The sequence below is a fragment of the Populus nigra genome, chromosome 2 (genome assembly GCF_951802175.1).
Source record: "Populus nigra chromosome 2, ddPopNigr1.1, whole genome shotgun sequence".
NCBI lineage: Eukaryota > Viridiplantae > Streptophyta > Magnoliopsida > Malpighiales > Salicaceae > Populus > Populus nigra.
In genome coordinates this window covers 36,443,780-36,459,409 of record NC_084853.1, presented here as the reverse complement: position 1 = coordinate 36,459,409, position 15,630 = coordinate 36,443,780, and the positions used below count along the sequence as shown (strand labels likewise).

Sequence of the window (15,630 nt, the reverse complement as noted above, 5' to 3'; positions counted from 1 at the left end):
GCTCAAAATTAAACTTGGTTGGAGTTGACCTGATGTGTGATCTGGTTGATCTAGCAAGTCTAAATAAAAGCCTGATTAAAACTTGATTTAACTTATAAAAAAACCCAAGAAGATGTTATTTAAAGTTTTTTTCTTAAATATTAAAACAACAGTTTTTTGGATCAACTTGAGTGAATGCATATTAACTTTTCAAACCTGTAACTTAAATCACAAACTTGGTTGAGTCGAATAACTTTGTTTCTTGAAATTTATTTTTTATTTAATTATACAATACTAGAAACAAACACACATGGAAAAGTAATAGAATAAAATATTTTAAAAAAAAACATTATAAATGGTTATACAAAAAGAGTGTTTTCTAATATTATAAAAAAATGTTATAATCTTATCCAAAAACAAATTAAAAATGAAATTGTATATAATAAAAAAAATATTATATATATTTTTAATTAATTAGTTTCAATTAAGATTTAAGGGAAAAAAAATTAAAAATAAAGGTAAAAAAGAGACTAGATGCCCTTGAGCTCGATGGCCAAACACCTAGCTAGGTGGAAAAAATTCTAGTTATACAGTGATTTGAATAATTTTATATAATTTTATGATAAAAACTAAAAACAATTAAAATAAATATTCATAAAAATTTCAATGATTTGAATTAAGAAGGAAAAAAGTATTTATTCAATCAAAACTACATTTTCTTATTCATATATTTATTTATTTTTACAAAAATATTTGTTTTTTTAATAAAAACATTGTTTTTTAATAAAAACTTGTAATGATCCAAAAAGCATGTTTTAATAAAAAACAATAATGAGTTGATAATTTTAAAAAATTTACAATAAAAAATAAATATTTTATTCTTTATCATTGACTATTTTTTAGCATTTTCTTTTTAATTTTTCATATTAGGTTTAAATGTAATAATTCTTAAAATAATTATTAATATTACCATAAAAAGCTAAATCTTATTTAAAAATTATGATATAATTGGATAATTATATCATAATCCTAGCTTTCTTTATTTTTTATTATTTTTTAAAAGAACATACAACTGGACAAACGATGTCTCATGTTTAACAATAAAAACGCATTTGTAGAGGATCACAATGTAGATTCGAGCATATCCAGAGGATGCTCACGTAAATTTCTCATAACAATTTCCAATAAATACCATAAAAGAAAAACCCACCTCAGGGGTTTTTGCAGTAAAACCCTAGTTCCAGTTTACCATCTGAGTTTCCGAGTAGGAGCTACAGCAATAGCAGCCGCAGCAGATTCAACCATCAATTTCTGGCCTGAGCGTCTACACAAGGTAACCCTAACCCTAACCCATTCAGTTGTCTCTTTTATTTTAGAAAATTCTATTTCATAGGCAAACAAACAATAGTAATAATAGTGACTTGTACGTTGTTGGAAACTATGGTTGCAGTAACGATGGCAGAGGAAACCCAAATGCGAGAATCAGTAAAACCTTTTAAAAAGAGAAAATCAGGGCACAAGAAAGGCGGCAACTTCAAGAAGAAACAAAAACAGTTTCTGGGCAATAAAGAAAAAGTGAAAAAAATAGACCCCAGATTGAAGAAATTGCTTAGAAAGAAGGCACGCGACTACAATTCTGATGATGACAACGAGGATGAGACTGCTCACGCGAGCGAAGATGATAACGCAGATTCCATGGATGATGATGTAAGTAGTGATGATGGCAAGGAGAAAAAGAATCTGGGGATTGAGATTGAAGGGTCTGAGAATGAAGATGATGATGAAATTCCGCCTGGAATTACAAAGTTTAGTGAGGGTTGTAGGGCATTTAGGATCGCTTTCAAGAGTATTAGTAAGAAGGCCATATCTGATGATTCATTGGTGAGCTAAGCTGCTTTTTTTCCTCAAAAATGTGTTTTCTTGTGTGAAATAGATAGGATTCTTAAAGTTTGGTGGGTTTGCAGGGACCTGTTTTATCGGGTCACAAGACACTTGTAGCAGAAAAGCTTGCTGAGGAGGTAGCTGAAAGGAGAGTGAAGGGTGAGGCTAAGAAGGAAAAACATTTGGTATTTCGATTTTCACTTTATTTACTTATTTATTTTGTTATTTTAGCATGTATCTGCATGCTTCATATATATTCTTATATTCATATTTCAAAGTGCCATTATATTTATGCTGTTTCTTGGGAATTTGTTGTGTTAGGTGGGAGAGAAGGGGCATGTAAAACCTGCTAACTATTTAGATGCTCATGAAAAGTTTCTAATAAGTGTGGCTACAAAAGGAGGTAATATGTTTTTTTTTTCTTGATGTATTAGTAGAGATATATGTTTTGAACTTGATGCTTTGGTTCTCATGCTAACTTAGTTCATCTCTACTGCATGTGTTGCTGACATTTCAGTTGTCAAGTTATTTAATGCTGTAAGTTGCGTTGGGAATTTCTTTTGTGTTTTTCCTTTCAGAATCTGTAATTATTTGATTCTGTTTCTTAGATTAATCACTCTTGCTGTGGGACTGAGACTGAGTTTTCTTGTTTTGTATCTTAAACAGGTTAACAAGGCACAAAATGCACAGAAAGGATTGAATCCTTCAAGGTCAAAAGATGCTAAAGGTATGTCCATGCCCCATGGGCAATGCAACTGGCTTTTTTGGATCTTCTTATTTTGATGCTACCATTTTCCTGGATATCTTACCGATACAAAAGGATTCTAGTCATTGTTGAAGTGTACGTGGGTTGGAAGTGATTAATACACATTTGGTTTTCTCATTGATGGGTTTATTTTTCCATCGTTGTATAATGTGAGTGCTTTCCAAATGAACTTCAGAAAGTGATTTTGGCACTGATAGTTAGCCCTTATTATGTTGTTGCTGATCTTAAATGCATTTTTTCATTTTTGTATCGCTTCTCAATTCTAATGAAAGGTTGTCTCAATCCTGTCAGTGATAAAGAAGCGAAGGAAAGAACGCTTCTTTTCGGAGCTGGGCAAGACATCAGTTGCTGACACTTCAACTAAGGTAAGTTATCTCTCATTTTATCTGTTCAGTTAAAACTCTGCTTCAGTCATAGGAGCTACTCTTGCATTTGTTGACTTCCTGTATTCTCCCATAATATTTTACTTGTCTGGAAATTATTCCACCTTAGATCCCATCTTCTTTCTCTCTTCAAGTTCATCTGGACGTTATTAACATGTATGCTGAGAGTATTGAACTCTCTTTAGAACCATCTTTTATTACCACTAACTGTTAAGTTTGTGAAATTGGACTCTTAAGTCTGCTATGTATCATCTTTCAGGGCATCTATTCTGCTGTAATGTTCCATTGCAGAACTTCATAGTTTTTACCATTTGCAGGTTCATGCATCTTCTGGTGAAGGGCCATCTTGGGCTCCATTACGTGATAACTACATGCTAACAAATTCCAAGTTGAAAGACTGGGATAAGATGCCGGTAAGACTTTTTTACTTTTGTTCTGTGATGCAATCATGTAAACCACTCACCTTCTCACATGCACAGATTTAGCTGTGCATACATTTTCACATGCCAGTGGTGAATATTTTTTATTGTCTGCAACATACTTGCAGGATAAAGTTGCACACGATGACATTGGAAGGATGTCCGAGGATAGCAGTTCTGATGATGATTGATATTGTGGAGGATCATAGGAAGGATGTCTGAGGATAGCAGCTCTGATGATGATTTGTGGAGAACTAGGATCTTTAATTTTTTTTTCTGGGAAAACCTTGTGTCAGGTTTGGAAAATTGTATGATGTTGTCAATGCACATGAATTTTTGGTCTTGCTTCTTCTGCTGCTTTGTAATGGTTATCGATTATTAGTATTGTATATGAATGCTTAAAGCTAAACCAGTAATTGTTTTCTCGTCCCCGGATTTCCCTCACCCTTCTTTCTTTGTTATTTTTATATTTATTTACATTTTTGATGAACTTTCTCGTCGTCTCCCCCCAAGGGATTAGAGAATTTTAAAAAATTCCTAAAATGCTCCATGGGTTACTCTTAAGAACAAAACGAATTGCCATGATATAAATGCTTGAATTCGAAACTTTGTATCTGTGGATCTGCAAATGGCAGCAGTTGAGAAATGTCGATTTTAAAACCTGCTACGTTGAGTTATGGGAGAATTTCCTGCCATCAAAGCTTGGAGAAACATTCTCCTCGACTTTCCAGATTTAAAAAATGGTAGATGTTTTAGGAATGTTAGGAAAACCATGGAAACCATCCTGTATACCGTGATGCAAGCACGTAAGAGGGTAGTGTTATGCAGAATGCTGTTACAGTAATAGCCATAAAAATTGATACACAAGTGATCATTGTGCTCTTGCTCAAGACTTAATTCTTCTTATTACTTATTGGTAAAATCACCTTTTTGCCTCGTCTATTTATACGGAGGAACAAAAGTAAAACAAGAGATCTCCACTTAATCCAATGGTATACATTAAAAAAGACACAGAAACAGCCTGTCTGCATTATCATCAAGGGTACATACTCTAACTAAACTCTACTGCAATCAACAGCAAGTAATGTAAGAAGTACATAAATAGACCAAGAAAATTAACAAATAATTAAGAAAAAAATATCTAGTATTAATCCTCTCAAAACTACAAGCATATATAATCATCCTGTGCGATTTACAAGCCCACGGAAAAGAAGAAAATTACAACTACAGCTGGTTCAGGCCAGATATCATACATACCCTCTCAACTACATATATAAATCCTCTGATATATACATGCCAAATGGAAGGAAGAAAGGAAAACTACAACTGCAAGATCTTCGGCCAACCTAGCAACTGGGAGTTCAGATACCCACCATATAGGGAAGCCACTTATAGAATTGATCCGAGTTGGAAGATTAACAGTCGACATTATGAGCATTAAGCATTTTTATGGCTGGACAAATAAGTATACATTCCCTAGAGAAAAAAACGAAACTCGTGAAACTGCTCAGGGAATTCAACAGGAAATGAGATTTTCCATTGTGTCAAGGCAAGACAATTGGGCAATCATGTTGGATGATGTCAGAAACCATCTTCATTCACGTTGATGGGAACTTCTGCCCCAGAACCTTTTTGGTGATGCAACAGGAACCAGTTCTCTTACTTCCATGCTCCACCTTTTATGCCCGCAAAATCCTTGACCCCATCAATACAATCATATAGCCTGTCATTGCAAGGAAAATAAGGTATCAATTTCCGCTGTTGTTTAGGAAAAAATACCGAGTCTCTCAAAACTAAAGATCGGTTTCTTTCCCTTTATTCTTCTAAGAGCATGGTTTAACATTGTACACTCAGAAACTTCTCGTTTGGCTAAGTGGATCATAATCATAAGCTTCACCAGCTTTGACAAAACGACCCTTCACACGCCTTCTTACATCTGCCCTTGCTTTGCGAGATGCATACCTCACTTTCTTTTCAAACCTACGACAGAATTAGGAGAACCATTAAACACACTACTGCCATAAAATGCAGAACAATGCGCACAAGATTCTGAAAATCAACAAAAGCCTCAAATAAAAACACAACCATAAAAGACAGTTTAGAGTCCAGGTGAGCAAAATATTTGTGAAAATCACTAAAGAAAAGAGGTAAATAGTTATACATGATAATCAACCATATGTTCTTTCGAATGCTCTTTTCTAATCATGTCAACTAAAAATAAACAAGTCATAAATGCAGTGGTTTTTCTTCGTGTGTAAACTACAAAAACAAGAAGAAAAGGATTATGTCTACACTCAAATGCATGCATTCCTCTAATTCTTGTGGATTGTATGGTACATTAGACTGTATTGCACTATGTGGACAAATTTCCTCAAAAATAAAATACAAGCAGAGGAAAAATTACAGTATATAATATACATGTACAACTTGGTAAGAAAATCCAACAAGTCAATAGCATAATCAGATTTTCTGTGAAATAAAATGAGAAAAGCCACATAAAATAAGTGCAAGTTTCCTTTTGGGAATCACAAAAAAAGGTGGCAGTCCAAGTGAATACACCAAATAGATTTTAGATTGACAGCATACTCACATCCTTGTCTTCTTCTTTTCCTTGTAACGCATTACAGCATCACTCCGGTTAGCTGATGTGAAGGGACTCTCGGGGCATGGGGGGCACCAGGGAGGCTCTCCCATAAGAAGCATTGAAGATGCTCCACAATCTTGATAATCTGCAGCACTACTCTCTACATTAAGGCCAGAAAATGAGAGGCTGGAATGGCCTTGCTTTTCCGTAAAACAAAGGATTGGTTCAGTCTTATTGCTCATCATAGAATCAGCAGATGCCGCGTTGCTGCTTGCTGGCTGTACGGCGTTGACCACTCCAATTGATGACCCCTGGAGACATCCAAGTAAACACACATTTAACTATGAATGAACCCAGAAAATGCCTATTGCTGAAAGTTTCTATAAAAGACATGTGATTATAGGCAGGTAGATGTAGAATTGTAGTAGCTATGCAAATTATCATGCAAATTGAAAAGAAAGAAAGAATAGACCTTGGAGGCTGGGAGAGGGTTTTAAGAAAAACATATCAACTTCAATCAAAGTCCAATTGTGAATGCCAAGATACTAGATAATAATGCTGAAAGTTCGAAAAGGGAGTCTACTATGTACGCCCAGCTAAAATTAATCCTGGTAACTGGTATCGCTAAATGTCCAAACATAACTGCATACATCTTTCACCGTGAAAGATGTGATTACTTGGAAAATAAAGCAAACAGAAACAAACATCATTTAGTACTAGGGTCAGCATGATCACATACTGCTTATGGCTAAGACTCACAGATCCAGGTTCTATGATGTGGCACCTACATTACATTCAGTGAAAATGTACAAGTAGAAAATGCCTTGGAGACAATGACAACATCTATGAGATTTGGGAATCAGGACCAACCGCTTGATAGGTACGGTGCCATGATTCGAGGATCAGTTAATTCTGACATGCATGAACTGACTTAATGCTCAATGAACACTTTGTTGGACAGCTAACACGATGCCATACAAGTTGATGTCATTTTTTAACCCTGTGGCAGTGCATTTTCTTACTGTCACTTCAAAATCAACTAGCCATTCTTGTTTAAGAATTACTCCAATCCTGTTACAAGACCAGTCAAATCAAGGATTAAGATTGTTTCAGCTTAATGATAAACATTTCCTCTGCAGCACACATAAACACATTGTCCTTGTCAGGACATTTTCTTCCTTTTTTCCATTTGGCAAGAATCCACAAAACACAAGGTGAGATATGGTGTGAGATCATTTTCTTTTCAATAAAAAGTCCTTGCGTGAAATATATATCAACCATGGAATTATCTTTTTCAATCAGGTCAGAGGAAACATATTTAAACTATATAAATCTTTCCTCTGGAAGAACAAACTACAAATGAAAGGGAAATAATGTTCACCAAAGAGAACTGCCGCAACTTAAAACTGTTTGATATATATCCTTTTCCCATTACTAATTTGACATAAAAAGGACGTGGTATCCCAGAAGTATGCATTTATGTCCAATTGGTACAACAAGGAACAAATAAATCAAAAGACAAAGCTGAGTAAGATAAATGGACAGCAAAAGATAACAAATAAAAGAAGAGAACCTCAGCTGCAACTGCACCCTGACAACTGGAGTCAGCACCAGACATGTCCTTTGTCCCAAATAAGCTATCAATGCCACCATTCTCAAGAAGCTTTTCTGAATTGTTGAGGGTAACACCAAAGAGTTCTTCATAGTTTTCAAGACTCAAATCCATTTCATCCATATTGAAGTCCTCATAAAGATCAGCATCTTCGTAGGATGCAGTACATTTAGTCCCGGGACAGTATAACTGCAGATGAACAGAGAGAGAGAGAGAGAGAGAGAGTGAATCGTTACTTTTGCTTCTTTATGGGTATGTGAAAATTTTAATTTCTGTATTCATAAATATGCACAAGGTCTATGTATATGTATTTCAGTTTGCTAACGAGAAACAATTATATGAAGTTAGGATTTGACTGACTGTGAGCTTAGAAGGAGGTAAGAAAGCTCAAAGCCCATAGTTGTTAACAGCTGTTAAAGCAAACAGAAGTGCATTTCAGAAAATTGTTTTCACAAAAGCTGAGAAAGAAACAGTTTCTCTTACAATGTAATGTATCACAGATGAAGTTATGTTTCCCAAACTAGTAACGCTTCAGTGGATGATTTTGAAAGTCTATAAGCTAACCTTTAGACGTATTTTGCAAAGTTTATAAGAAAACAGTCTCTCTTGTATAAAATTTAGATCACTGTGCTGTTTATTAGATTGTCCATGCAACCAAAATGACAAACACCTACATTCCACAGAATAATTTACTTACACCTCCAAGACAATTAAAAAACTGAAGTACCCCATACCTTAGGCAAAGATGTATTTGCGGATCTGGTTGTCTGGTCTAGATTGTTTGGCACAGAGCTCGATTCAGGTATCGAAGAAGACCCAAGCCAAACACCTGATTTAGCTATTTCACGCCTGTCATTAACTTCAACAACTCCAGATGCATTTTGGCCAATATTATTCTCTGTAGGACCCCAGGAGTCTGTGGTGCTATTTTCGGCAATGCTCATCAAACCCAACTCCTGCTCACAAGTAGATTCACCACTGGAAGGGAAGTCTAAAACAAATGACCATATTGAAGAAAGCTCAGAAGCTGATGGACAGCCAGAGTAAGAATTGATTGTTTGCCTTCTATGTGTGGAAGCTGATGTCGAGGTGCCATGGCCAATCCAATCACAATTTTGACATAGAGAGATTCTTTCTTCAGCACATCTAACTAACGCTGGTTGTGAATTGCATCTTTCACATAAGAGGGTCCGTGAATGACGCTTGGACAAAGCATTAGCAGAATGAACATTTCGATCGCATGATAAACATAAGCTTGCAGCATCTGACCGGCAATAAACCATGGACCTTTGTTCCCCACAAAAATCACAAACGTAACCCATGCTTGAACTCACTGCTGACTCAAATCAAACTTCACCAATATTGAAACCTCTAACCGAACAAATTTTCAGCTAACAACAGCTACCTTCTTTGGTGGTTCCACAAATGGATTTTACAATCTTCAGATTTTAAGATAACCTTCAAGCAATACCAGAGAAGGAAAACGTCATTATCTTTGCTAACAAGGATGAAATACAGGAAATCGAAAGAGAGGTAAGTAGTCCAATGAGACAATTGGAATGTCACTCTACAATCATGACTACATGGACAACCTTGATTATTTTAGATAATTATTTCTATACAATAAAAAGTGAAAAACAGAAGAAACATTAAAAACAAAAACAAAAGAAGGCAACTGCAAATTTTCTAACTCCATAAAGAAGAACATGATCTATCCAGCGAAATCCAAGGCTTTAATTAAGAAACCACATGAAGAAGTAAAAAATTAAGACTTGATGAAATTTATAATTACTTTCCAAAGATGTGCTAAGCTCTTGACTTTTTTCTTTCAAAGAAAGAAGAGAAAAAACAGTGTGAAAATATAGAAGCCAGCCCAATAAAGCAACAAAGTATGACTTTTCGTGTCAGAACTGCTAGCTACCAGGAAGAAAAAAAAAATCAACCAAATCCACTTGACGCGTCAAAACAGGAATTAAATCCAATAATGGAATTCAACCCCAAAGATTTGAAGAATCAACCAGCATCCCGAATAGCAAATACCAAAAAACACAGAATCCAATAACCTGATGCCAAAAATGCAAAGGAATTCAGAAATAAAGAAGCTAACATAAAAAGGATCCATCTCTTACCTTCTTTACAAAAAAACAAACAAACAAACAGGATTATGATGGAACGAACCCAGAAAAGGAAATACATAAAAAAGTAAAGAAAACAGATTAATTACCGCAAGGAAAAAGAAAATCGGTTGAAAAGCAGTAATTCATGCAAAAAAAATATTAAATTATTGCCACCCCAGTAACAAAAAAAAATGTATATATTTACAAAGCTGAAGAAAACCTACCAGGAAAAGAGCTCTCTTGAATCTCTCTCCATCCCTGTGAAATTTGTTTCCTTCCTCGCAGAATGATTATTCCGTTCGAGATTTGAAAAGGAAGAGAGCAGGGCTTGGAGGAGTAGCACTGAAAGAAAGAGAGAGAGCGATGATGAGGGAGGGAGGGAGGGATAAGAGAGAGATAGGAATTGGGTGGGTGTGTTATGACATGTTATGTTTTGTTATGTTATCCACATGTGTGAAACTGTGTGTGTGTGTGTGAGTGAGTGACGTCAGCTGATAAAAAGTGCAAAAGAGTAGAGGAAGCATTAAAAAGGGGTCAAGTTGTGGGTGGGGGTAGCACAAGTGGGACCCTGTCCTTTTCAATTAGTGAAAGCAAAAAATTAGGTCCCTTCCTCTATTGTTATTCTTGGTCCCCTACTCTCCCTCCTCCTCCTAAATTTTGATAATGTTTGTAACGTGTTCATCCCTTTTTTGTTTAATATTTTTTTAAAATATATTAAAATAATATATTTTATTTTTTAATATTTATTTTTTATATTCGTATATTAAAATTAAAAAAAAATCAAAAATTTTCAAAAATATCTTCTAAACGCAGACAAAAAAACAAAAACAAATATACTATTCCACATATGCTTTCCCACTTGCTTACCCTTTTTACCCACCCCTTTTCTATCCAGTCACCACTACACGTCGCTAATGCCACAAATAGGCGTACACTACTGCCAATTTCGGTGCTCCGCTGCAAGCCGAATTTATTGCCATTTTTATATTGGGGGTGACGGTTCTGGTTTTATTTAGAAATATTTTAAAATAATTTTTATTTTATTTTTTAAAAAAATTAATTTTAAAATTAGTATATCAAAATGATCTAAAAATATAAAAAAAATTGAATTTTGAGGGAACGTGTTCCCTAACATGGAAGTTAACTACACCGCGGGCAAGTATCTCGCAAGCTGGACTGAATTTTTTTAATTAAAAAAATTAAAAAATAATTATGTTTTTAAATAAGTAAGAAAAATTTGATAGTTAAACTAAATCTTGATTAATTTAATAACACAATAGGAAAATGAGGCAACAATAAAAAATAAGAATAAAAAAAATATTATCTAGAAAGGGCTGGATTAAAACATGAAATCTATGCCTGACATATGAGATCATGATAACTTTATAGAAGTATGATACCGTAAAAAAATTCACTTGAAAAAAAGAACATGAAAAAAAATATTGAATGATGATATTGGAAAAGAAAATAAAATTAAAAAAAAAGATGTCAACCCTTCTTAACTTTTCAAACATGTGACCCATGTTATCAGTCTGGAAGCACTATAAATGAAAAACACTGTGAAGCACAATCCCTAAGAAATCAAAAGAAAAAAATTATACAAAAAAATCCTAAATAAAAAATAGCAATTAAAAGAATAGGGGTCAAAACCGAAATAAAAAAAATAAATTAAATGGCAATAAAAAAATTCAATTTGAGTGTTAAATTGAGAAGAATAAAAATATCAACAAAAAGAAAAAAAATCAAAAGAATAAGAATCAAAATAAACAAACACAATACACTATAAACTTGAGTTAAATGGTGAAAAAAAAACAATAAAACTCTTATAAAAAAGTCATGGGAAAAAAATCAAAAATTAAAAAATTAAAAACATCAATACATGATAAAAAAAAAAGTTAAACATGTAGAATATTTCAACATTTTTTCTTACTTAAAAATATTTTTAAAATTAAATTGAAAAACCTATGCACGCATCTAATTAAATAAATCAAGAAACATTGTGTCAAGAAATGAAAAAAAAGGTCATTAACTATATGTAAAAATAAAACGAGAAAAACTAAGACACAAATGTAGATCAAGATATTTTATATCATAACACGGGTCATTTATCTGGTTGTGTTTAATGAATTTATTTCTTAAAATAAATTTGTAATAAAAATTAACACACACATAAAATTTATTGAATAAAAGAAAAGAAAAAATATTATGGAAAGCTGCACATATTAAAAACATTATAAAAAATAAATATTTTTTATTTTTAAAAACTGATTTAATCTATATAAATATTTTAAAAAAATGAAATGAACCATACTAACCTACTCAAAAATTAAACACATCCAATGTAATTAAAAATAATAATTGTTATTCCAAAAAGTCTAAACAAGAAAAAACAATCACAGAAAAATAAAATACAAACTTAAAATAAATAAATATATATAAAAAAGGGTTTTAATATATCAATTTATACTTTTAATAGTTATCATTGGAACTATTTCCCCATCTCTTCTTAGTTCCAGTTAATTAGAACAACTCAAGACAAGCCCTATAAATTTAATATAGAAACAGCCTTAAGAATTAGAGAGATTGGTGAAGCTAAACAATACAAGCACAAGCAATTGCACTTAATTTATTCGAATATTTTCCCTAAAATTTATTAATTTTTTATGCAACAAATCGTTAAACTTAGTTGTTTCACAAATTAAAGAGATCAAACACTTAAGAGTTTAATATTAACCTGTCAATAAATTGCAACAAATAATAAACTAGTAGGGCTCTTAGTAATTAAAGGAGACAAACATGAAAATAGGCACCGAAGAACATTCAATACTTAAAGCATAAATTGAACAATGAAAACAAATTAGATCTCACAGTTTTATTGATTCTGAGGCTTTCGTTTCTTTTGATCAAATAAAAAATGAGTTACATAATACCATCATGAAAACTCGAATGAGAAAAAGAAAATAGAGAAAAGGGAAGAGAGAAGTTTGATCTGATCTCCCCCTTTATCTGTTACATGGTTTTTTTTCCTCTTTAGAAGTCTACAAAATCTCCAAAAAATACTCTCAATATTATCCTCCAATAACAATTATCAAATATGAATAGTTAAAGAAATTATTAAATAATAAAATAGAGTCTTATTATAACACGGAAAGTGATGTCTTTCACTAGAATTCATGCACCACATATGAAAGCTTCCAAAAATAAATCATGTCATAATAGATTTGCATGCGAAAGGACGTTCCGACACATTGACAGTACAGATGCAGAGGCTTTATGCCTAATTGCGACCTCGATTCAGTCATTATCTCTCAAAACTCAAAACATAAAGGTTTGTAGAGCTTTTTCTTAGTGTTTATATATCATTTTGAATGTTTATTTATTATTTTGAATCATCTCAATCGAAGCTTGGATGAGAGAGTTATCCCCAAATTATAAAGTTGTATCAAAACTATTCAAAATCGTTCAATTAACTTTGTTTTGCCCTTAACACCTCTATTTGCATTCTAAATAAAAATATAAAAATAACAAATACATTTAGGCATCAAATAGGTATAAAATACTAAATATTAAGGGAGAAAAATACGATATTTTGAATTCGCATCAGTTATCCATTATCTTGAAGTCAGAATGTTACTTTCTGTTGTGGCACTCTTCTACTATATGAGGCCTTTACGCATGCTTTTCTTATTTTTCCTTACATTTTCTACTTTGTTTTGTTGTCACCTTTGTTTTCGTTGTTTCCCTTAGATTTTTTAGGCTCATCCACTACATTTTCTTTGTTTGCTTAACTGTTTGATTTATCTTTAGATTTTTTTTCCTTTTAAATATTGATTTTTTATAGTGATTTTTTGTGTTTGTTGATGTGTATAAACTTTTATTATTGTGCTCATTTGTTTCATTTTGTCATTTTTTTTTATCAAGATAAGGCTTGATTTACTACTAATCTTTATCATGTTTCATCTTCTTGGTGGCCTATTTTGACAAATTTTGAGAGCATTCCTTTCGATTTCACATATTTGCTTTATAATTTATATCGCTTTGATTACTTTGGTACAAGTTCTTATCCCTTCTGTTATGATGGAGTTTATTTTTTTATGACATCATTAGTCCTGCTTTTCGATTTAATTCTTATGCTTTGTTTTTTTTTTCTAATTTACTTGGCACCATTATGTTGGATTTATCTTCTTACAATTTTTTATGTGGGCAGGATTAACATGTATCCATTTATTATCCATCATTTTATATTACGTTAAATTTTGGTTGACTACTTTTTTTTCTTTTCTTTTGTGACCTTAAACATATTCTCCTCCTGCCTTGCTAATTCTTGCCACATGAATTTTTCAACTAATGCTCCTTCTATTTTCGTATCCAATGGCGCGCATTCAAGTATCATACTTATCATTCTTTGTTCAATAGCACACCATTAGATTTAGAATTCATTTGTTGCCTTTTATTCTTTTAAAGTCAGCTCATTTGTATCCTAATTGTTGTTGTCACTAAATGGGTGTTAACACATTGATTTTCTTGCAAGATTATAAATTATACAGCCTTCCCAATGTTTGGGATACACCATGCAAGGATATGTCATTTCTAAGCAAACCTTTGATTCAATCCTAACTTCCTCTATTACAGTTTTAGCATTTACTTTTGAAGAATGGTCTCTCACCTTATATCCCCCCCTCCTCTTTTTCACATGTCATGAGACTTTCTATATTTTTACAGACATGCTATATTCCGTAATAAATCTTATGTGTCTCAACTTCTTAAGTGTTAAGGAAGCTTTGTTATTGCTTTTTCACACGATAAATCAATCACAGCGTTGATTTTTGTTTGTCAAATGTTATACAATGAAGTTGTGTTTTACACTTACTTTCATTTTATATTGATGTTGTTACACAATGAAAGAATATGTTGCAACTATAGTATAGTATTCTTTATAAGAGACTAATGGTGAGACTGAATCTAAAATCTATAGATTAAATGCCTTTTTTTCTTACTATTAAAGCCAAATTTTTGAAGATATTACTAATGTTATAGTACTTTTATGAAATTTAATGGTAAGTTTTTATTCATAAATTTGTAGTATAAAGATTGATAAATCTATCATTAAAGACCATTTCAGCAATAACATTAATAGATAAATTTATGGACATAGCAACAACATGTTAATCTATTCATTTCCAATATTATTAGATTTATTAGCAATTTGCTAATTTATTTGGAACATACTACAACAACAAGCAACAAGGACTCTTGTTGTATGTATTAATGTTTCCTTTCTTTTACGAGTTGTTTTTATGATTTTTTATTAACATAACAAATTTGATGAATCGATTCGGTGATCAATTAATCTAGAGTTTAACTTGAGTTAGGTTTGCTTTTGATCCATTTAGAAAGTTGACCTAGTCAAAATACAGGCAACTTAGTTGGTTAACCCATGACTTAGTTGACCTACTTAAACTTGAGTAGGATTCAATCAGATCAACTCTAAGGATTTTTTTTAACTTTATCCAAAACGATGTTGTTTTAGTTTTTTTTTCTTTTCAAAAACAACATTGTTTTTGTTTTTTTTAAATAAAATAATGTTGTTTTATTATAGACTCGAGTTGATCCACTAACTCGTAAACTAATCCAACTAACTAGTGACCCAGGTCTAGAACAAGGTCATGTCCTGAGCCAACTATGATAATAATGGTTAATAGTAGTACCAAAATGGCTATTGAAAGAAGTGAAGAATTTGGGGGGTTTTCAATGGTTATTGAAAAGAAGTTAACTTTGAAGTAGAGAGTGAGAATAATAAATTTTGTGGAGGTTGCTGAGAAAAATATTTTTGAATATTTTTATGGAAAAAAAATAAAGAAAAAACCTAAAAGCCATCAAGCTTTTACT

General features: G+C 32.4%; 2 protein-coding genes across 2 annotated transcripts; one reads left to right on the top strand and one right to left on the bottom strand.

Annotated features, from left to right (window-relative positions):
* Positions 1–1,123: 1,123 nt before the first annotated feature.
* On the top strand, positions 1,124–3,857 carry LOC133681765 (uncharacterized). The gene is made up of 9 exons (XM_062104894.1): positions 1,124–1,312; positions 1,430–1,860; positions 1,944–2,045; positions 2,182–2,263; positions 2,378–2,397; positions 2,527–2,587; positions 2,918–2,991; positions 3,327–3,422; positions 3,557–3,857. The coding sequence occupies exons 2-9, from the start codon at positions 1,435–1,437 to the stop codon at positions 3,617–3,619; spliced, it is 924 nt and encodes a 307-aa protein (XP_061960878.1). The 5' UTR covers positions 1,124–1,312; positions 1,430–1,434; the 3' UTR covers positions 3,620–3,857.
* Positions 3,858–4,554: 697 nt separating this feature from the next.
* On the bottom strand, positions 4,555–10,144 carry LOC133682548 (zinc finger protein CONSTANS-LIKE 9-like). Its single transcript, XM_062105929.1, has 6 exons — positions 9,966–10,144; positions 8,359–9,082; positions 7,586–7,813; positions 6,019–6,323; positions 5,277–5,408; positions 4,555–5,151 (listed from the first exon to the last, which is right to left on the bottom strand). Exons 2-5 carry the CDS (start codon positions 8,944–8,946, stop codon positions 5,279–5,281), a joined length of 1,251 nt encoding a protein of 416 aa, XP_061961913.1. The 5' UTR covers positions 8,947–9,082; positions 9,966–10,144; the 3' UTR covers positions 4,555–5,151; positions 5,277–5,278.
* Between the last annotated feature and the right edge of the window lie 5,486 nt (positions 10,145–15,630).